The sequence below is a fragment of the Myxine glutinosa genome, chromosome 1 (genome assembly GCF_964187855.1).
Source record: "Myxine glutinosa chromosome 1, kmMyxGlut1.1, whole genome shotgun sequence".
Taxonomy (NCBI): domain Eukaryota; kingdom Metazoa; phylum Chordata; class Myxini; order Myxiniformes; family Myxinidae; genus Myxine; species Myxine glutinosa.
Genome location: NC_136261.1, coordinates 4,775,688 through 4,798,741, shown reverse-complemented (window position 1 = coordinate 4,798,741; position 23,054 = coordinate 4,775,688). Strand labels below are relative to the sequence as shown.

The 23,054-nt window shown below is 42.3% G+C and overlaps 1 protein-coding gene across 1 annotated transcript in view; it reads right to left on the bottom strand.

Annotated features, from left to right (window-relative positions):
- The window catches only part of LOC137420906 (endonuclease domain-containing 1 protein), a 48,159-nt gene that overhangs the window by 4,240 nt on the left and 20,865 nt on the right, over positions 1 to 23,054 (bottom strand). Inside the window, exon 2 of the mRNA XM_078777038.1 lies at positions 10,348 to 11,124. Coding sequence (XP_078633164.1) covers positions 10,348 to 11,093 — 746 coding nt within the window. The 5' untranslated portion in view covers positions 11,094 to 11,124. The remainder of the gene's footprint in view (positions 1 to 10,347; positions 11,125 to 23,054) is intronic.

Genomic DNA, 23,054 nt, shown 5'->3' with positions numbered 1-23,054 from the left:
GATTGTGTTGATTGTGAATTGATGTGGATTATACTGAGAGAAATGGGGATGTCAAAGCACTTGATATGTCTGATGTGAAACTTGCACATTCAACAAGAAAATACCTTCAGAACAGAGTTTGGATAGAGAATTGTTTGGGATTGGTAAAGGGGGCAAATAGGGGTTCATTCTCTCCCCTTCAATAAAGATGTGACAAAACAAACCAAGAGGAGGTTGGTGAATGATCTGGTATTTCCAATTGCGATGTTTGGATAGGAGAGATGGACAGTGAAAAAGGAAGGAAGAAGATTCAAAGTTTTGAAATGATGGTGTTGGAGACTAATATTAAAAACTCCATGGTTTGAAAGAAGAACAAACTAGAACGGCACTCGGTAGAGAGCATACCTCCACCTGGTGTACAGTTTACGTTTTGTATCCCACTGATGGGCCGGATCTGGATTCGGACCTGAACCAAAATCGAATGGGCTTGTTCTTCTCGCCTAACCAACTCATCCACCAAGTTTTGTCATAAGTCGTCCACATCTTTTTGAATCGTCATACTATATGTCGTTTTCGGCCTGAAATCTCAATGGTGAAGAATCACTTACAAATTCAAAAATTATCTTCTCCGGATCCAGATCCGGATCTTCACCAAAATCGAATCAATTCATCCGTGTCACACTCCCAACCTCTCCACCTAATTTCGTCCGAATTCGTCCGCAACTTTTAGAGATATCCTGTTCACAAACAGACAGTTATCGACAGTGGTGAAAACATAACCTCCATCCACTTTTGGTGGTGGTAACAAATAAGTACTTCAATAAATTTGACCACCATGTACATGAGAATGGCTGATGATAAAAGAGGAACTATCATGCTTTGGACATATCATGCATGCAGAAAAGGAAAGTGTGGAGAAATAATCCATGCTTGGTGTGGTTCAGTGAAGAAGAGGAAGAGGCAGACCTTGTATGTGCCTGATGGATGGGGTAAAGGATGCAAACTAGCTTTCTCTGCCACAGCTTCGTAAATCAGTGCAAGATAGGCATGATCAGAAATGTCACCAGAAGTCGGACACGACTTGACGGAACTAGATAACTATGGCAGACTGTCACCACCTGTTGTTCTAAACCGGATTATTACCCGTCTTCCAGCGGACTTGTGAAACAATCGTGCATTTTATGATAAAAGCATGAAACTTGGAACAATCATACCAGATCACAAGCAGAACATTTTAAATATTAGAGGCACTCTCTATTGTCAAACCGCTGATGTCAACTGCTGACGTCCAGAAGATCACCGAGTGCTTTGGGCAAAGTCATTTTGATGCGTAACCCACCAAACATAATAATCACAAACGAGTCTTCTCCACAGGTTTCTGGCCACGTCCACTGGATTTATTTCATTTCTATTTCTCAAACTCTATCGTTGTACAGAGAGAGGCGCACCCTGCACTTTTCCCAGTGTTTTTGTCTTCTTTTAAAGCTTTGTGAGCCATTTAGGTAACAATCCTTATTGTGCACACCTCTTTTTTGCATACATAATTGAGTCTGAGACTCGGAAGAACAAAAATAAATCATTATGTGATATATTTCTGCATCTGTGCTCAGAAGGAGCTCAAAATATGCATCCTACCCAATGACCTACCCAAAGACTATAATGGGATATCACAGCTCCTGTTGTAAAAATTCACTGTGTTTCCAAAATTTGGACTGAACCCAGTTGAGATTAAACCATAAACAATTGAGCAATCCCTTCGAAGGGTATTCCGATCTCAAGTTTCTCATCCGGAAACGACATCATCTGGGGCACCTGTGTTTCTTGTAATTGTAAACGCAAAACGATTCATCCAACAATTGAGTTTCTCGGTTGTTGCGAAAATATAAGATGCTGAGCAGGCAGTGGTGGAGGCTGCTGTCATACTTCAAGACTCCCATATGCTCGCAAAAATGGGAAATGTCGATTTTATTCCAAAAGAAGTGAAGTACCACCAAGACATACTTGAACAGGGCACAGAGGGAGCACGGATCAACATCTGAAAAGACAGCATTATAGTGAATTCAGGAACACTCACAAAAGCATTTGAAATCCTCAATGATTGTCAGAGAGTATTTGATCATCAGACATCCGGGACGTCGATCCATGCAATTTGCATGCATGCGTTTTTTGCATGCATGCATGCATGCGAATGATACGGAATGATTTGGATGTTGTCAGTTCAGTTTGCAATGTCCAGTCCCTAACTGATGAGATATCAAACCATTTTGGATCTAATGTACCGATTGCAAAATCGAGTATAAAGCCAAGAAGCATTCTGTACAATCGGCACATGGACATGGACAAGGACATACCATTGACTGCCTAGCAATATGCCAGTTCCTTTGATGCTAAGGTGACAGAGGCTGTGCTCTACATTCGATGCAAAATACAAGAGCTAAGAGCATCATGTAAAGCTCTACCTAGTGAGTTGACAGGTGAAGCCATGGCAGAGGGACAGGCAGAAACACCTGGTGTGTTACTACAGTTTTCTTGGTTTCTATAAACTGGTTCAGAGAAGGTCGAGACAAAAACACGTGCAGAACACGTCTGCTGCACAGGATGCTATGTTTGCAACAAGTGGAGGAACTGCGAAGCCAGCAAATATCTATGCCTGGGCCTCAGCCTGAAAAGCAAGACTGGCAGTCAAAAATTATTGAAATAATGAACCATTTTGGACATTCTAATAGTTACCCCATAGTTGAAGCCATGGAAATGGAGTTGGCCACAAGCATTTCTGGCAAGGAAAGAGTTACACTTTATTGGCTTCTCCAGAAACCCGGGTTTGGCAACAGGTGTTGCCTGGGACGACTACGATGTAAACGCTGAGACATAATCGTGCTCCATTACCCTGCACGATACTATCGGAATATGTTATCGGAACAATGTCGGAAAACATGTCGTCTCCCAACCTGAGACAGACACAGCACCCTCAGGTCTACCTGCCATTCCAGGATTGCACCCCTTCTCAGGATGTGACTACACTGCCCGTTTTGCACAAAAGGGTAAAGCTCATCGATGGGTGTTGTTGGAGAAAGACCACAAATTCAGGAAAGCCTTTGACAAACTAGGACAGTCTCCAACCACATCCCAAGTCTGTCCCATGTCTTCTGATTGGTGAAGACATTGGATTTTTAACATTCCATTTATTTAATTATGTAAATTCCACAACAGTGGTGTTGGGGGTTGGTTTAAAGCAGGGGTGGGGAACCTTTTTCCTGTCGAGGGCCATTTCGATTTTTAGAACATCCTTCGAGGGCCATGCTAAATTATTGAATACATATATCGGACTCGCCTAATGCGATGGCTGGAACTGTTTCTCTTTGGCGAGGCGTTTGGTGTCAGGTGGTAGTGATGATGATGCTACTCGCAGCTGGTTTTGCAGGTTTGGGTCAGTCAGTCTTGAGCGAAACCGAGTCTTTGCAAGAGTCAGTTTTGAAAATAACTGCTCACAGCTGTAGGTCGTCCCAAACAGTGATGCAAACTTCAGTGCATGTCTCCTCAGAATGGGAAAATCCTCAGCACGTACATACAGTTTGTAGAACTCGAGCAAAGGGAGGACAAATCTCACACTCTTACTATGTCTCTCCGAAAAGATCGACTGGACAACCCTCCCATCTACTTTCTCAACAATCCTCTCCAAGAAGTTCTGTCGCTCAAGCTTTTGGGTCTCACTATCTGCCATGATCTTTCTTGGGAAAACCACATTTCCAAGCTGGCCTCCAAAGCCAGTCGCCGACTGGGCATCCTCCGTCGTGCGAAGTCCTTCCTCGGCACACCTGAGCTCCTCACCACATACAAGGCTTTCATCCGCAGCTCAATGGAATACTGTTCTCCCCTATGGGCCGGTGCTCCTGCCTCACACCTAGCTCGGCTTCACGCTGTTGAAACCAAAGCTTTCAGAATTATTGGAATCTCCCACGATGAAGCTATCTCTGAGGGCCTTTCACTCACTCACCGCAGGCAGGTAGGTGGTCTTTCTGTCTTCTTCCGACTCCTCTCCGGCCTTGCACCCCCAGCTCTCTCTGTGCTCTGTCCCCCAAATATTCCTACAGGTCGCACAAGATCTGCCAGCAACCCTCTGATGGTTAAACTGCTGAAATCTCGGCTGTCTGCTCACCTTCACTCTTTCATTCCTCTTTTCCCCCGCCTCTGGAACAAACTCCCTCACTCCCTTCAATTCCACTCCTCCCTCCAGGTCTTTAAAACAGCTGTTCACCACCATCTCTTATCTTCCCCCATCCAAAACCTTGATCTTTTCTACCCCCGCTAATTCACCCCAGATCCACCTTGTTTGAAATTCCAACTTCTTTCCTGGAAGTCCTGGCAGTGTCCATATGTTTTATACCTCTCCCACCCCCCTTCCCATGCCCCCCCCTTCCCATGCCCCCCCCCCCCAAAGCCCTTTCCCTCTCACAGATCTCTCGATGTCTCCATGTCTCTCGGTCCCTGCTCTCAAATGTTGTGTTTGTGTCCTTCCCCCTCTCTCCCCATCTTGTCTACTGCTCCCGATGTTATATGTTTTATGTGTCGGTTTGTCTTTCTGTGTGATTAATGTTCGCTCTTTCACGAGCCTCGATCTTGTATACAAAAAAAAAAAAAAAATTTTTTTTTTAATAGATAGATGAATTGCCTCGCGGGCCGGATCAAACGGTCTCGCGGGCCGTATACGGCCCGGAGGCCGGAGGTTCCCCACCCCAGGTTTAAAGGGTGCAGAAAAGATAGTGGTTTTGGATGGGGAAGTGACTGGAGATGGTGGTGAACAGCTGTCTTGAAGACCTGGAGGGAAGAGTGAGATTGAAGAGAGTGTGTAAGGTGGTTCCAGGTGGGGAAAAAGAGGAATAAATGAGTGGACGTGAGCAGTGAATCCTGGATTTAGGAAGATTCACTGGGAGGAGGTTGCTGGTGGACCGCGTGCGTCCTGCACATACCTTGGGGCTAAAAAACACAGAGGACAGGGGGACAAGACCTGAAATGAGGCAGAAGAAGATAGAGAGACTACTGATGATCTCTTTGTGATGGCGAAGTGACAGGCCCATACACTGCTTCATCGTGAGAGATTCCAGTCATCTTGAAATCCTTGGTCTCTATGGTGTCAAGCTAAGGAAGATGAGTGGCAGGGGGGCCAGCCCGGAGGGGAGAGCAATACTCCATCAACCTGCGGATGTAGGCCTTGCATGTGGATACGATTTCAGGTGTGCAAGGAAAGATTTGCGCGGCGGAGGATGCACAGTCGGCGGCTAGCTTTGAAGACCAAAGTTGGCCAGGGAAAATAACAGGGAGGTCAACAGGACAAGCTAGTGGTATCACATTCACTTCTGAGCTGTCTCGGCTGGATGTGAATCCCAAGCTTGCTATACACCACCCTCCTGGTGTTTCACAGGGCGAGACATCAATGTGTGAGGCGTTCCCCCTTGGATGTATGTTTAACTGGGCTTCCCATCCTCCAGCATTAGTCGGTGTATGTTTGATGTCACGGTGTCCTTTGTGAAGAGGATGAGATCGATCAGCAGCACCCCAAACGAAATACAAATCCCTTCACCCTTGTTCGTTGTTGTCTTCAAATGCAGGTTTTAGGAGGTGGAAGTAAGTTCTCCCAGAACTCAAAATTTCCACCTCCTTTTTCGCTAAAGGATCATTATTCATGAACCACATTGTGAAACTTCATTCTCAAACCTTCGTTCCACGGACTCTTTTTTAGAATCCTCACTGAACCTCAGACAGCCTCCACTTATGGCTCATTTGTCATGATATTCCCTGGAATGATTTTGAAGTACTAAGTAAGGGGTTTTCCTAATCATCCTTGTTGCTCCGAGAATTTTTGTTACAATTTCAGCTTTCTTCAATTTCCATGACCTCTTGACCTCGTTCTTCAGCTCCTGGTATTTGATCCTTTTCTTGGTTTCTGAAGCATTTAGTCCAAAGTCATTGGGAACCGGAACCTCAATCAACAATGCTGTCTTTTGCTTTTTGTTTGAGCACTATGTCCGATGCAATGCTTCACCTGCAATGTCTACACTTTATGGATCATCTTGTCATGCGTGAGCACAACATGTTCATTTTCAAGGAATGGATTTAGTTTGTGTTTCCATGATTGTTCTGGGACCGGAATGTTGAAATGTTTACAGATGTGCCAGTGGATTACTCTGCAGACGCCGTCATGTCTTTCTGTGTACAACTGTTCCGACATGATTTTTTTACATCCCGAAAGGAGGTGATTGGTATTTTCTTTTTCTACCCCACAAAACCTGCATTTGGCCGATTGGCTCAATCCCACCATTTTCTTAAAACCATTAGTGTAGTGTCCTTCGTCTTGAGCATTTATGATGACTCGTTCTCCATCCCAATTAACTTGAACTCTTCTCCGCCATTCCAATGAGCCTTCCTTGTCGATCCATGGTCTGTCAAGCTCTTTTTTGAATCTTCCTGCTCTTTTGTCATTCTCCCATTTGTTCGAGTATATCTGCTGATATTTCTTTTTGTAGTTTTTTCTTTTTCTTCTTTGCGATCATTGGGGCTGCATTTGTTTCTGTTTCGTTTTCCTGTGTAGTATCCTGTACTTGCTCCTGTTTTTGGAAGTTTGTTGTTCAATGGATCAAGAATACCTTTTCTGATTTGTTGTTTTCTTGCTCGTGTACAAATATCATTTGATAGTCTGTAGAGCTTTTCACATACTCCGCTAGCCCTACTCACTCTGTTCTGCGCACTTGGTTTAGCTCCATCAGACCGCCTCCTCCTCTTCGTCTCGACAAGTAAAACCTTGGAATGCATTGAATTTTTTAAAACATGTTTTCTGATTTTCTCTTCATCTATTAACATCGAGCGCCTTTCTTGTACGTGTTGCTTTTTATTTTCCATGCGTTGTATCCAATCTGCTTCCTTGTTGTGTCATCTTTCATCTTCATATATCCCTTTCCAGAATTTTTCAAGATCCTCTTTTTTGGGGGGGAGTTGCAACATTTTGTTTCTGTTTCCCTAGTTCTCACTATAACTTTTTCGGGTTGTTTTCAAACTCTTGATTTTGCTTTTCTTCTGTTGTTGGCCTCGGTTTTTTTTTTTCCCCCCCGCTATCTGTTGTATTTGGAGCTTATGATTGGGCAGCTAATGGGTCATTGTTTTTCTTTTTAATTTGTCTGATTGTTTCCTTGGGCTTTGGACTTCTGTTTCCCTTCTTGAATCGTCAACCTGCACTTGCGAAGCAAAAAGCGGGGTTAAGCATTCATGTACATACGTACGTACGTGTGCCGTGAGCCATACATGTGCCCTTACGTGTGCCGTATGCCATGTCTGCATTTTAAAAATTCATTTTCTCGACAACCGTTGGTCCGAATGACACTAAATTTTACCATAGGAGCGCCGCCTCCGTCTATATAATTTTTTTATTCACAATTATGATGTCATAGGTCACGTGGTACGGGCACCATCTTGGAAAAACGTTCCACCTCTATATCTCCCAAACCGCTCAATGGGAAAAAATGGAAACATGGCTCATTGTTAGGTACTCCCCATGGGGAATAAGATATGTTGATGATGATGTCATCGTTGCCTAAATTATGACATCATAATTCGACAAGTACAACGCTTGATCTGATCAGTATAAAAAACCAAAAATTCCTCTGCAACTGTTAGTCCGATTGGCACGAAATTTTCAGAATATGAGCGGCTCCTCCTGTGGAATTTTTAAAATGATAATTATGACGTCATAGGTCACGTGGTACAGGCGCCATCTTGGAAAAATCAAAAAAAGGTTGCACCTCTATATCTCCGAAACCGCTCCATGGAAAAAATTGAAACATGGCTCATTGTCAAGTACTCCGCTTGGGGAATAAGACATGTTAATGATGATGTCATCGGCACCTTAATTATGACGTCATAATTCAACAAGTATAACACTTGATTCGATCAGTATGAATTTTTTTCTCTGCAATTCTTGGTCCGATTGATACGAAATTTTCACCATAACAGCCCTCCTCTAGAATATTTTAATGATTATTATGATGTCATAGATCACGTGGTACAGGCACCATCTTGGAAAAACCGAACACCTCTATCTCTGAAACCACACCATGGAAAAATTTGAGACCTGGCTCATTGTCAACTACTCCCCATGGGGAATAAGATATGTTAATGATGTCATCAGTGCCTTCGTTATGACGTCATAATTCGACAAATGCAACACTGATCCATCCGATCATTATTTTTATTTTTTTCACAACTGTTGGCCTGATGCACGAAATTTTCACCATCGGAGTGCCTCCTCCTTTGGAATATTTAAATAATAACCATGACGTCATAGGTCATGTGTGACAGGCGCCTTCTTGGAAAAAACGGAAAAACGTTGCACCTCTATATCTCCAAAACGGCTCAATGGAAAAAATTGAAACGTGGCTCATTGTAAATAACTCCATATGGGGGATAGGTGTTGTTAACGATGACGTCATTGGTGCCATAATTATGACGTCATAATTTGACAGGGACAACGCTTAGTCTGATCAGTTTGAAATTTATTGAGCATGATCTATGCAACAATTATATTAGATAATATCGATTTATGACGTCATCGCTCACGTGGTCTGGCAGCCATATTGGACCAAAAAAAAAAAGAAACGTTCAAAAACAGAAGAGTTGGCTCACACCAAGTTGACTGCGCAGGGTAAGTATTCCATGAATACCATCTAGTTCTATTTGTCCTGTTTCCTTCCTCAGTTGGTCTCTCTGCTTCTCCAGTCTCTGCTTCCATGGTGGTGTTTTGTTTCTGTTCAGTTTCCTCATTGTGATCTATATTTGTTGGTTTTATTTGTTTTGTTCGCAAAGGTGCTATTTGAGATGATTAAAGTAACTTCGAGTTGTTCTTCCTCTAGAAATGTTGCTGCACCATTTCCTTTTGTCAATCTTTGATGCCGTTGCGGAGTTTCCAATTATGTTTCCTGATTCAATTCGTCAATCTGCTGCCCAATATCTGTCTCTGTTATTGTAATTAAACTTTAAATCCCATCTCCTTCTGCTATCGTCTCGTCCTTTTATATTTCCTGTGCAACCCCAATACAGTCGGTTGCTCCTTTTCTTTGGGAGTTTGTACTCTGGGAATATCATCCCATATGATATGTCCCCTCATTCCATTTTGGCGTTGGTGGTAGTGCGCCATCTATAGGTGACCAATTATTTATTATTGCCTCGTCAATTTGTTCATCTCTTATTCTGAGTTTCTCTTCTGTGAATATTTTCTGAATGAATGATCGTTTTAAGGCCATTTTTTCCATGCTACAGCAGGGGTTATCCTTGCGTGCTCCATGACCTCATGGTTCCCTTTTTGAGGCAATGTTTTTACGGTCAGATGCCTTTCCTGACCCCAACCCTTAGTCACCTCTGACGATGCGCAGGGATACGGTGTACCTATTCTAAATTGGGGTACACACTGGGATTATTCATCCCAGCAAGCTGGTACTCAATTTGCCGACCTCGGAAGGATGACAGACTGAGTCAACCCGCCTGGCATTAATTCAGCGATCGACCGGGATTCGAACTCAGGATCCTAGGATCCCAAGCCGGCACCCCAACCGCTAAGCCAACCCCAGGCTCTCTGTAAATATTTTCTGATGGATGTAATTGTTTTTCTTTTAATTTAGTGTTGCCCTATAACAATTAACTTTATTAGGGCACATTCTTCGGAATATCTGTTCTCAGGTGTTTGCACGTTGTTTTCTCACACATTTTTATTTGGCATACTCCTTTGCCCACATTAAGGTCCATTTTTCCTTCTTTGTCCAGTTTTTCATCTTATTTTTAATTCTCTCTTCTTGGGTCATCAGATTTTTGTTTTCAAATGCTTGCTGTCTTGCTTTGTTTGTTATTCCCTTTATTATTTCCTGGGTGAAGTAGTTTTCCTTCACTGATGCTACTGTATTGAATTTCTTTAATGGAACTCTTTCGGTCTTGGCTGCCAGCTTCACTCTCATTCCAGTGGTAATGGTGACCAGTCTGGGATTGTGACCCTTAACAAATAAGCTTCCTAGGCAGGACCGATTCTGTATTGAGAATGGTGACTTGATGTTTGGCCTATTTTAAGAATCACCACCAAATGGGAGCAATGTTTACATGTTTTTAAATCGTAACCAATTTGGGACAGCACTGCCTTGGTTTTAACCTACTTGTCATCAACACGACGGAAACAACTGAATAAAAGCTTTTCAAAAACACCTGATAACTTCACCTTTCAAGTAGATAATTAATATGTTAAGAGTACACATGATAAATACCTTTACTGGTAAATAATTAAAAATTATTAAGGTAAAGATTGAAATAGAAGATGATTGGTTTGGTGTTCATTCTCACCGACACAAAGATGCGCTCCATGTAATGGTGGGGATGTTGACTCGTTTGTTAGGATCTGACCAGGACGGCGGTGTCCAACTCCCGCAGTCTTCCCCACAGCCGATGAAATCAGGTCCTGTTATAGCACCGGTGACTGCGAATGACACACCCTGTCGGTTCCGGCAGTCCTCTGCAATCTCACGGAGTTCTGTCTCTCCTGATTTCCACTCACCCCTGTTGAATCCTGAACTCTGAGGGACCGCATTGGTGAGTGTAAATGTCGCTTCTTTAATTACGTTTTTATTTTGCAACTGGACCGGATTCAGGTGGCCCTTATCAAATCCATTCCCAGTGTAGTCTTGATTGATAGCTTGAAAAAGTGGCAAGCACGATCGATCTTGGGAGTTCAACCATCCAGCTGTATCCATGTCATCCCCCAATTTGCAAGGGTTGTTTTGGTCTCCAAGAGCTCCGAGTTCCACCTTCCAACTTTCATCCGGTCTTTCTGGCCCCGGATCGACATTGTAGGCCGAGTATATGGCCGAGCGGTTGCCTGTATCGTACAGCGTTACAAAGTGGAACCGGTTTTCATACTTCTGGCAAATAATTTTCACATGTGGTCCAGGGTCTTTAAATATTGGTGGAATGCCATTCAAAAAGAATTTCTTACAGTCAGCTGGTACCTCATTCCAGCTTTGGAACACCATGGCTGGGATGCCAAGAGACATGCTGAAGATGATGACAATGGAAAGCAGGTTTGGAGTCATGATGACGATCACACAAGGCAGCAGAAGATCTCTGTGTGGGAAACATAATCACAGTTAATAAAGTGGTGGAGGTACTCCTGTTTTTTGTTTTTTTTAATGCTTGGACGACACTTGTGGAATGTCAAATAAAGTGCTGGAGGTCCAGCATTCAAACATAATGTGGTGGAGGCACACCTTTCAGACCCAGCAACTAACATGGTGGTCATAAGGCCTCCAGACCCGGTAACTATCATGGTGGAGATACGGTTTACAGACCCGGTAACTAACATGGCGGAGATACGGTTTCCAGATCTAATTAACATGCTGGAAGCAATCCCTCCAGACCTGGTAACTAACATGGTGGGCATAAGGCCTCCAGACCCATTAATTAACATGGCGGACATACAGCTTCTAGACTTGTTAACTAACATGATGGGCACAAGGCCTCCACCCTGTTAATTAACATGGTGAAGGTAGTTTCCAGACCCAATAAGTAACGGACTGGAAGCAAACCACCCAGACCCGGTAACTAATGTGGTAGGTCAGGTCAGGTATGGGAGCATTAGCTGGAGCAGCATGTCGCCGCATCCACTTTCTGATGGTACTCCAGGGGCCTCCGTCTGGTCATCCCCCAGGCTGATGCCTGGCCCATCCATATCTCCTTGAGATGCCGATCAACCTACTGCAACCACGAGGCATGCGATCGGTCCGTTGGCCTCCTCCACTCACTAGGCTCCCTTGCTGAGAGTATCTGGTGAGCTGGGTCAGCGTCCGGAAAACGAGCCACATGTCCATACAGCCGCAGCTGACGTTCACGGACCATACAGGAAACAAATCTCATCTTAAGTCTCTCTCAGCAACTGCTTGTTGGACACAAAGACCGACCAGCGATAGCCAAGGATTCTCTGAAGAGACTTGGTTCCAAAGGAATTGAATTCCTTTGAATTGAATTGAAGGAATTGGTTCTTGGAATTATTTTTTTATGCATTAGAGGTGCAGTTTATAGATCCCACAACTAGCATGGTGGAGTTATGACTAGCTTACCCCGATGATTAAGTGCACTTAGGAGGAGCTTGCTGAAAATGGCAAGAGTGGCTTGTCATCAGTCTCTGCCGTAATGACTTCCCGGCCATACAGGTAGTGGTGGAGGTGTTGACAGGCAAATACTATGCTCAGGCATTCTTTTTGGATCTGTGTATAGTTTTAGTCTGTCAGAATGTGTCCTTGATGCAAATGCAACTAGTTGTCCCTCTTGCATGAGAGAGCATCCAAGTCCATTCTATTTTGGCTTGAGTCACTTTGTATGGTGACTGGCTTTGTGATGTCATAGTACTGTTATGTTTATGGGGGTAGATCAAAGAATACCATAGGAAAGGTAGAATTGTATAGGAAATAGTATGGACCATGTGATGTGTAGGAGCATCTTGATGTACATATGTAGGGAAAATGTAGCTTAAGGTTGTTTAAATGTGCATCATACGGGGGATGAGGCCCTGTTAATTAGTAATAGGGGTTAAGGCTAGTTTTCCCCTGTGCGTCAAACTCTCTGTAGTCAGCCCTAACATTTTTGCCAACACTGCCGGCCAAATTACGCTCCATGAGCTGCCGGCCAGACTGCCCCCTCCCCAACCCCCCATGGACATATACACAAAGAATTAAGTTAAGCACCCCCCCCCCCCCCGTTTTTTTACAACCTCGCACATTACAAGTTTGTTGTCGTCAAAACAGTGTAATATACCCATGATATTGCTATATTTTCTGGAGAAGTGATATTATGGTCACATAAAAACATAACAATCATGCCGTTTTCAATATTTTATTCTGAATAATTTAAGGTGAAATTTTTTGGGAATTTTAGGCATATTTTCACCTCAATTTAAGTATGGAGCTATAGGTCCATCACGGACAGTGTGGATGACGTTTATGTTTTCTAACGTACAGTCATTGTTCTGAGAAGACCTCTAGCGATCTTTGCGTCAATAACGTGTGTAGGACCCACGTGATCGGATCACTGACTCAACCCTACGTCTCATAGACCCTGTAAGCCGTCGTATGCGTTGCTGTGGCAGGTTGAACCCCCTCGAGCACGTTTGGGACATGTTGGGACGACAAATTGCGAAGATGGTCCCTCCAATAGCCAATCTGGATGAATTGGAACGTGCATTACATCGGGAATGGAACAACCTGCCACAGCAACGCATACGACGGCTTACAGGGTCTATGAGACGTAGGGTTGAGTCAGTGATCCGATCACGTGGGTCCTACACACGTTATTGACGCAAAGATCGCTAGAGGTCTTCTCAGAACAATGACTGTACGTTAGAAAACATAAACGTCATCCACACTGTCCGTGATGGACCTATAGCTCCATACTTAAATTGAGGTGAAAATATGCCTAAAATTCCCAAACAATTTCACCTTAAATTATTCAGAATAAAATATTGAAAACGGCATGATTGTTATGTTTTTATGTGACCATAATATCACTTCTCCAGAAAATATAGCAATATCATGGGTATATTACACTGTTTTGACGACAACAAACTTGTAATGTGCGAGGTTGTACAAAAACGGGGGGGGTGCTTAACTTAATTCTTTGTGTATATATGGAAAAAGGGACCTGCCAGGGGAGGCGGAGCGACCAAGCAAGGGGCATTGGGAGGAGAGACCAGCAGGCCACACCTCCAAAATGATGTGGGCGAGGCAAAGGGAGAGGGAAACTTTGCTATTGTTTCTCGCAGCTGAAGAAGAGACCGCCTGGTTCTGCTTGTTGGACAAGGAAGGTTGGCGATTATTGTATGCGCAGTGAGGAGAGAACCTTTGTCGCGGCCAGTGAGAAAAGGCTTGTGCAATCTGTCCTTGGTGGGCTGGATACCACGTGTGCTTTCCCAGATGGTGGAGGTCATAAAAAGGAGGCTGTCTTCGTGACCAGCCTCACGCCAGTGGTGCCTTCTGTGCACGGCGCGTTGGGGCCGTCGCAATTTTGAGCGCTTCCGGCGTGGGTGGCTCAAGTGCTTTGTCACCGCCACCAACCTTCCAAAAAGGATCCATTTTGGGCCAAAGCTAAGTGCCGGCCAAGGGAGGATTTAATATTGATTTTATTACTTTACCCTGTGTGCGTGTTCGTGTCAGTGTGTGAGGTACTCCAGATTAGAACTTTTGCCTCGGTCTTTATTTCGACAATTTCATTCTGCACCGTATTTGCCTTCAACTCGTTATTGCTGCATTATTTTGTTGAGTATTATTAGTTGTGGGTTTCGGGAGTAAACCCGTGTGTTTTGTTAATTAAACGTCTCGCATCTCTTCCATCCTGCACGCGCAAAGTTAACTGCCATAATCGGGAGGTTGATTGGGAGTAAGCTGGTTTGACCACCGTCCCAGCTGATCTTAATCGGCAGGGATGCGACAGTACCTTAATACAGGAACGGTGGTAACCGAGCGCTTTATTTCCTGTTTCCGTAGCCAATGCCATATCACATCCTTGTCCAGCAGTCACCTCAACAGCACACACACCTCAGCGAGGCGTGGCATGAATTTGGCGATGTAGTTCACAAAGCCGATGAAATTCTGGACCTCCTTCACGTCTGTTGGCCGTGACATTTCCAGAATGGCTCTCACCTTTTCGGGACCAGCCTTTAGGCCATTTCAATACTGTGTCCATGAAAATAGACCTTTGTCATGTTGAACTGCAGCTTCTTCAGGACAGCTCTTGGTTTAACCTGCCTGCAGCACTCCATCAGCACCAGAAACTTTGTGTCATGGTCACAGTATTCTTCGTAATCTGTGTCCCCGCAGCCAGCAATGACGATGTCATCTGAATTAGGCTCTACTCCACCGAGCCCAGCCATTAGCTCATGCTGCTTGCGTTGGTACAACTCTGGTGCTACGGGCAGTCCAAAAGGCAGTTAGTTTAAGCCACCGTTTTCTGCCCCAGGGGTCCACAATGTTGTCATGTAACTGCTCTCCTCGTCTATTGTTATGTAACTGCTTGCATTGCAAAAAGGCGTCGTGTGCATCTACAAGTGTGGACACCCATGCCTTTGGTAGTTTGTACAAGACATCTTTGAGTGTTGGCATGATGTGGTGAGATCTTTGCAGTGCTTGGTTCAAAAACTTTGGATCTATCCAAATTCTCAGGCTTTTTCACGATGACCATGTTATTTATCCAGTATGTCGTTTCGGTCACAGGGCAATGTGACCATCTGCCTCATGTCTGTCCAGCTGTGCCTTCACGGCAGACTTCATAGCTACGGGTACATTTCGTGTTGTGTACTGTACTGGTCGGAAACTGGCATCCAGTTCATAATGTACTTCTCCTAGAACTGACTCTATTGTCCCATTGAAAACATCGTTATACCTGCTTATCAGCTGTTGTTTGGTCAAAGGCCTTGTCAGATGGTGCTCCATCTTGTTCAGTTCAGGAGGGACAGTGAAGTGCATCCCAAGCGCTCACATGTGGAGCCTGACAATAGTGGTTTCTGATTGGCCTCCACAATTTCAAATTCAAGCTTGTGTGCTCGTCCACGTAATACACACTTTGTTTTGAAAAGTCCCAGTGACTTCATCAGCTCGCCCGAATACAACTTCAGTCTCTTTTCACTTGGTAAGAGTCGGGCTTTAGATGCTGGAGTCATCTTGTCTTTGCGGCTCATTACGTCACATGTTGCCCCCGAATCAAGCTGGTATTGCCGTACGTTATTATGCAGTTGTCATGTGACAAGCCATTTCTTCCCTCTCGACCTCACAGCACCGATGCACCCGCTTGTGTAAATGAGTTGCCACTGTTTTCGTCTTCCTCATCAGATTCAGTATTTTCCACCCTGTGTAGCTGCCCTGCTGTGGGCCTTCTTCTGCTCTCAAAGCATACTTTGGTAAAGTGATTAGCTCTGCCACATGATCTGCATGTCTTACCATAGGCTGGACAGTGTTCTCTTCCTCGTCTGTGTGCTTTGCCACAGTATTTACATGTGTCACGGTTGTCCACCCACATACTGGGAGGGTGGTCATTTTGCTTTGTTGCTTTTGAAGAGCCGGTCCTGCTGTACTGTTGTCTCATTGTGACATTAACACTATTGATCAACGGCCTCTCCTGCTCCATTGTTTCCATCTGCATGTCCGTGAGCTCTTCTGCCCGGCGTCTCAATGGCCGCGTTTACAGTTAAATCAGGAGGCGACGCGTGTACTCTCATTAGCAACGCCAAGAACGATTTTGTCTCCAATCAGCTCATCCTTCAATCAGCTCATCTGGCTTCTTCTTCAGACCGGTTGCTAATAAATAATCCTCAAATTCGGGTCTAAAATTGTCCCAATTACTGCTCCAGTCAGCACTCATTTTTGTCTCATCCAGGGGTTGTATGTTGGTCAAGGCCTATGTCCGTCGTGTTTCAGCACAGCACGGTACAGCGGGAGATCACAGTCTTCAGTTACTCACTTTTGCACACGCGGTGGGTGCTTGGAGGAGTTCTGGACTGAATAGGAGGGGTAACTCGAACCCCTTCTGTCACCATTAATCAAATGCTTATACAGTCGTGGCGAAAAATATTGGCACCCTTGCACTTTTTTCAAATAACTCACAATTTTCTCCGAAAATAAGTTGAAATTGACCAAAGTATTTGGTCTCCACAATTCTTTATTTCACCGTTAATATTGCAGAACCTTTGTTTTTGATTCAGAAGAAATGGCATTGACAAAATTATTGACACCCTCAACTTAATATTTGTTAGGAGGTCTTTTGGACAAAATAACTGCAGACAAGCGCTTCCTATAGCCATGAATGAGCTTCATACACCTCTCTACTGGCAGTTGGTCCCACTCTTCTTGTGCAAACTGCTCCAGTTCTCCCATATTTGAAGGGTGTCTTCTCCCAACTGCTGTTTTCAGACTTCCCCACAGGTGTTCAATGGGATTTAGATCTGGACCTATTGCTGGCCACTTCAGAACAGTCCAATCCTAGTTGCTTTTTGAAGTGTGTTTGGGGTCATTGTCCTGCTGCAAGACCCATGACCTTCGACGGAGACCCAGCTTTCTGACACTGGGTTGAACATTGCGCTCCAAAATACCTTGGTAATCTCCCGATTTCATGATGCCATGCACACATTCAAGGTACCTAGTGCCAGATGCAGCACAGCAACCCCAAAACATCACTGAACCTCCTCCATGTTTGACTGTAGGGAAGGTGTTCTTTTCTTTTAAGGTTTCATTTTGTTTTCTGTAAACATAGACATGATGTGCTTTACCAAAAAGCTCTAATTTGGTCTCAACTGTCCACAGAACATTCTTCCAGAAGGATTTTGGCTTGTTCATGTGTGTTTTGAAAACTCCAGTCAGGCTTTCGTATGTGTCTCTCTCAGCAGTGGGGTCCTCTTGGGTCTCCTACCATAGAACCCCCTTTCATTGAGTTGGTGATGGATGGTGCGAGTTGAAACTGTTGTACCTTGTGTCTGAAGGTCAGCTTGAATCTGTTTGGCAGGTTATCGAGGTGCTTTCTCTGCCATTCGAATAATCCTTCGCTGCAATCTTTGATCAAGTTTTCTCTTGCTGCCACGTCCAGGGAGGTTGGCTGCAGTTCCATGGGTCTTAAACTTCTTGATAACATTGCGTACGGTGGACACAGGAACATCAAGGTCTCTGGAGATGGACTTGCAGCCTTGAGATTGCCCATGCTTGGCTACAATCTTATGTCTGATCTCCTCAGACAATTCTCTGGTTTTCTTTCTTTTCTCCATGTTCATTGTGACACAGTGACACAAAACAGCAGAATGACTCCTTTTCTCTATTCAAACTGGTTGGATGAGTGATTTTTATATTGCAGGCACCTGCAACTCACCACAGGTGAGTTCAATTCCAAAGTAAAGGAGAATCACCTGCTTGCAATCTAATTATTTCTAACAACTTCTTTTCTAACAACTTAGCTCTTTCACGAGCCTCGATCTTGTATACATAAAAAAAAATTTTTAAAAAGCCAATAATATTGTCCGGGCCATTTTATGATTTCTGTGTGGAATAAGCTAAGAATTTGTATTATTTCAGCTTTTTTGGTTGTGTTCCACTGAAAACCAAAAATACATATGTGGAATGTGGATACCAAAAGTTTTTTTAAATTTCAACAATTTTCTGGAAGAAATGGTGCATTTTTTTATTTTTTTTAAGTGCAAGGGTGCCAATATTTTTGGCCACGACTGTATGAAGAAAGGACATGTAGCTGGTGTTAGTTCAAGTAAACCATGTTCCACGTCCAGCACACCCGGTCAGGAGGTAAATCCAGAAGTAGGTCCACAGTAATGCCATGCCACAGTCATCCACCAGGCGGTGTTATGAAACAAGCTATAACACCAAAGCAGGAGATGGGCCTGGCATTCAATGAGATTGTGTGGAAGATTGATGTATCATGGGCATGGGTGGGAGATGTGTCTGGCAATTAGATTGAGTGGAAGATGGGTATAACCAGCAGGTTGGGCAGAAGATGGGCATTGCCAGCAGGTTGGGCAGGAGATGGGCATTACCAGGCGGTTGGGTGGGAGAAAATCGGCCAGATGACCAGGTGTGCTGACCGAAGATCAGATTTACCTGGTATCCTACAGGAATGTCAATCGAGTTATTATTCTGATTCTCAACACCTTTAGTTTCATATTCTGTGAAAAGGGAAAGGTTAATTTAATTATTGTTTTTGTAATCCGTATTAAAAATAAATGCTTTGAAACATTTAATGACTTCATGTGAACATGGCGTATGAATTATTCTCTTTCTTTGACTTTAAGGAATGAAACAGTGTGTAATGAATAATGATGAATGATGATATTTGAATGAATGAACGATGTGTCGGAACCGGAGTGTTTCAAACAGTGAAGCTTTGGGATTTTTTTACGATTCGTGTAGATATGAGGTGAATGTTACAGTTGTATGTTAAATGAACATGTGGGGGATTCGTGTATATATGACATAAATGTTACAGTTGTATGTTAAATGAACATGTGGGGGATTCGTGTATATATGACATAAATGTTACAGTTGTATGTTGTTAATGAACATGTGGGGGATTCATGTAGATATGACATAAATGTTACAGTTGTATGTGAAATGAACATGTGGGGGATTCATGTAGATATGAGGTAAATGTTACAGTTGTATGTTATTAATGAACATGTGGGGGATTCATGTAGATATGACATAAATGTTACAGTTGTATGTGAAACGAACATGTGGGAGATTCATGTAGATATGAGGTAAATGTTACAGTTGTATGTTTTATGAACATGTGGGGGATTCATGTAGATATGAGGTAAATGTTACAGTTGTATGTTAAATGAACATGTGGGGGATTCATGTAGATATGAGGTAAATGTTACAGTTGTATGTTATTAATGAACATGTGGGGGATTCGTGTAGATATGAGGTAAATGTTACAGTTGTATGTTATTAATGAACATGTGGGGGATTCATGTAGATATGAGGTAAATGTTACAGTTGTATGTTATTAATGAACATGTGGGGGATTCATGTAGATATGAGGTAAATGTTACAGTTGTATGTTAAATGAACATGTGGGGGATTCGTGTATATATGAGGTAAATGTTACAGTTGTATGTTAAATGAACATGTGGGGGATTCATGTAGATATGAGGTAAATGTTACAGTTGTATGTTAAATGAACATGTGGGGGATTCATGTAGATATGAGGTAAATGTTACAGTTGTATGTTAAATGCACATGTGGGGGATTCATGTAGATATGAGGTAAATGTTACAGTTGTATGTTAAATGAACATGTGGGGGATTCATGTAGATATGAGGTAAATGTTACAGTTGTATGTTAAATGAACATGTGGGGGATTCGTGTAGATATGAGGTGAATGTTACAGTTGTATGTTAAATGAACATGTGGGGGATTCATGTAGATATGAGGTAAATGTTACAGTTGTATGTTAAATGAACATGTGGGGGATTCATGTAGATATGAGGTAAATGTTACAGTTGTATGTTAAATGAACATGTGGGGGATTCATGTAGATATGAGGTAAATATTACAGTTGTATGTTAAATGAACATGTGGGTGATTCATGTAGATATGAGGTAAATGTTACAGTTGTATGTTAAATGAACATGTGGGGGATTCATGTAGATATGAGGTAAATGTTACAGTTGTATGTTAAATGAACATGTGGGGGATTCATGTAGATATGAGGTAAATGTTACAGTTGTATGTTAAATGAACATGTGGGGGATTCATGTAGATATGAGGTAAATGTTACAGTTGTATGTTAAATGAACATGTGGGGGATTCATGTAGATATGAGGTAAATGTTACAGTTGTATGTTAAATGAACATGTGGGGGATTCATGTAGATATGAGGTAAATGTTACAGTTGTATGTTAAATGAACATGTGGGTGATTCATGTAGATATGAGGTAAATGTTACAGTTGTATGTTAAATGAACATGTGGGGGATTCATGTAGATATGAGGTAAATGTTACAGTTGTATGTTAAATGAACATGTGGGGGATTCATGTAGATATGAGGTAAATGTTACAGTTGTATGTTAAATGAACATGTGGGGGATTCGTGTATATATGAGGTAAATGTTACAGTTGTATGTTAAATGAACATGTGGGGGATTCATGTAGATATGAGGTAAATGTTACAGTTGTATGTGAAATGAACATGTGGGGGATTCATGTAGATATGACGTAAATGTTACAGTTGTATGTGAAATGAACATGTGGGGGATTCGTGTAGATATGAGGTGAATGTTACAGTTGTATGTTAAATGAACATGTGGGGGATTCATGTAGATATGAGGTGAATGTTACAGTTGTATGTTAAATGAACATGTGGGGGATTCGTGTAGATATGAGGTAAATGTTACAGTTGTATGTTATTCATGAACATGTGGGGGATTCGTGTATATATGAGGTAAATGTTACAGTTGTATGTTAAATGAACATGTGGGGGATTCATGTAGATATGAGGTAAATGTTACAGTTGTATGTTGTTAATGAACATGTGGGGGATTCATGTAGATATGACATAAATGTTACAGTTGTATGTGAAATGAACATGTGGGGGATTCATGTAGATATGAGGTAAATGTTACAGTTGTATGTTATTAATGAACATGTGGGGGATTCATGTAGATATGACATAAATGTTACAGTTGTATGTGAAACGAACATGTGGGAGATTCATGTAGATATGAGGTAAATGTTACAGTTGTATGTTTTATGAACATGTGGGGGATTCATGTAGATATGAGGTAAATGTTACAGTTGTATGTTAAATGAACATGTGGGGGATTCATGTAGATATGAGGTAAATGTTACAGTTGTATGTTATTAATGAACATGTGGGGGATTCGTGTAGATATGAGGTAAATGTTACAGTTGTATGTTATTAATGAACATGTGGGGGATTCATGTAGATATGAGGTAAATGTTACAGTTGTATGTTATTAATGAACATGTGGGGGATTCATGTAGATATGAGGTAAATGTTACAGTTGTATGTTAAATGAACATGTGCGGGATTCATGTAGATATGAGGTAAATGTTACAGTTGTATGTTAAATGAACATGTGGGGGATTCATGTAGATATGAGGTAAATGTTACAGTTGTATGTTAAATGAACATGTGGGGGATTCATGTAGATATGAGGTAAATGTTACAGTTGTATGTTAAATGAACATGTGGGGGATTCATGTAGATATGAGGTAAATGTTACAGTTGTATGTTAAATGAACATGTGGGGGATTCATGAAGATATGAGGTAAATGTTACAGTTGTATGTTAAATGAACATGTGGGGGATTCATGTAGATATGAGGTAAATGTTACAGTTGTATGTTAAATGAACATGTGGGGGATTCATGTAGATATGAGGTAAATGTTACAGTGGTATGTTAAATGAACATGTGGGGGATTCATGTAGATATGAGGTAAATGTTACAGTGGTATGTTATTAATGAACATGTGGGGGATTCGTGTAGATATGAGGTAAATGTTACAGTTGTATGTTAAATGAACATGTGGGGGATTCATGTAGATATGAGGTAAATGTTAGTTGTATGTTAAATGAACATGTGGGGGATTCATGTAGATATGAGGTAAATGTTACAGTTGTATGTTATATGAACATGTGGGGGATTCGTGTAGATATGAGGTAAATGTTACAGATGAATGTTAAATGAACATGTGGGGGATTCATGTAGATATGAGGTAAATGTTACAGTTGTATGTTAAATGAACATGTGGGGGATTCATGTAGATATGAGGTAAATGTTACAGTTGTATGTTAAATGAACATGTGGGGGATTCGTGTAGATATGAGGTAAATGTTACAGTTGTATGTTAAATGAACATGTTCGTGTAGATATGAGGTAAATGTTACAGTTGTATGTGAAATGAACATGTGGGGGATTCATGTAGATATGACATAAATGTTACAGTTGTATGTTTTATGAACATGTGGGGGATTCGTGTAGATATGAGGTAAATGTTACAGTTGTATGTTTTATGAACATGTGGGGGATTCGTGTAGATATGAGGTAAATGTTAGAGGTGTATGTTTTATGAACATGTTGAGGATTTATGTATCCATGAGGTAAATCTTAGACGAACATTTTATGATCGTGTTAAGGATTGATGTGGCCATGTGGTAAATTTCACTGATGTATGTTTTATGATCGTCTATTATTTTATGTAAATGTGTTGAGGATTCATATTTATATATTTTATTGCTAGTGCCCCTGCTCACTTCGGGAGCAGAGGAAGGGCCAATTCCTCTTTGGGGTATATAGATTACAGTAGATCTGTGGTCGGTCTCAAGAACATTGGGTGTGTGTTCATTTACCAAGTTTCTTGTGGAGAGATCATGTGCGATATTGTTATAAGTTAATTGTGTTAATTTGCTTTATTGTGATATTTGAAGTTTTCAAAAGCTACACCCGGATCCGGAAGGGTGGAGCTTCGCGAGCACGCCATGCTGGAAAT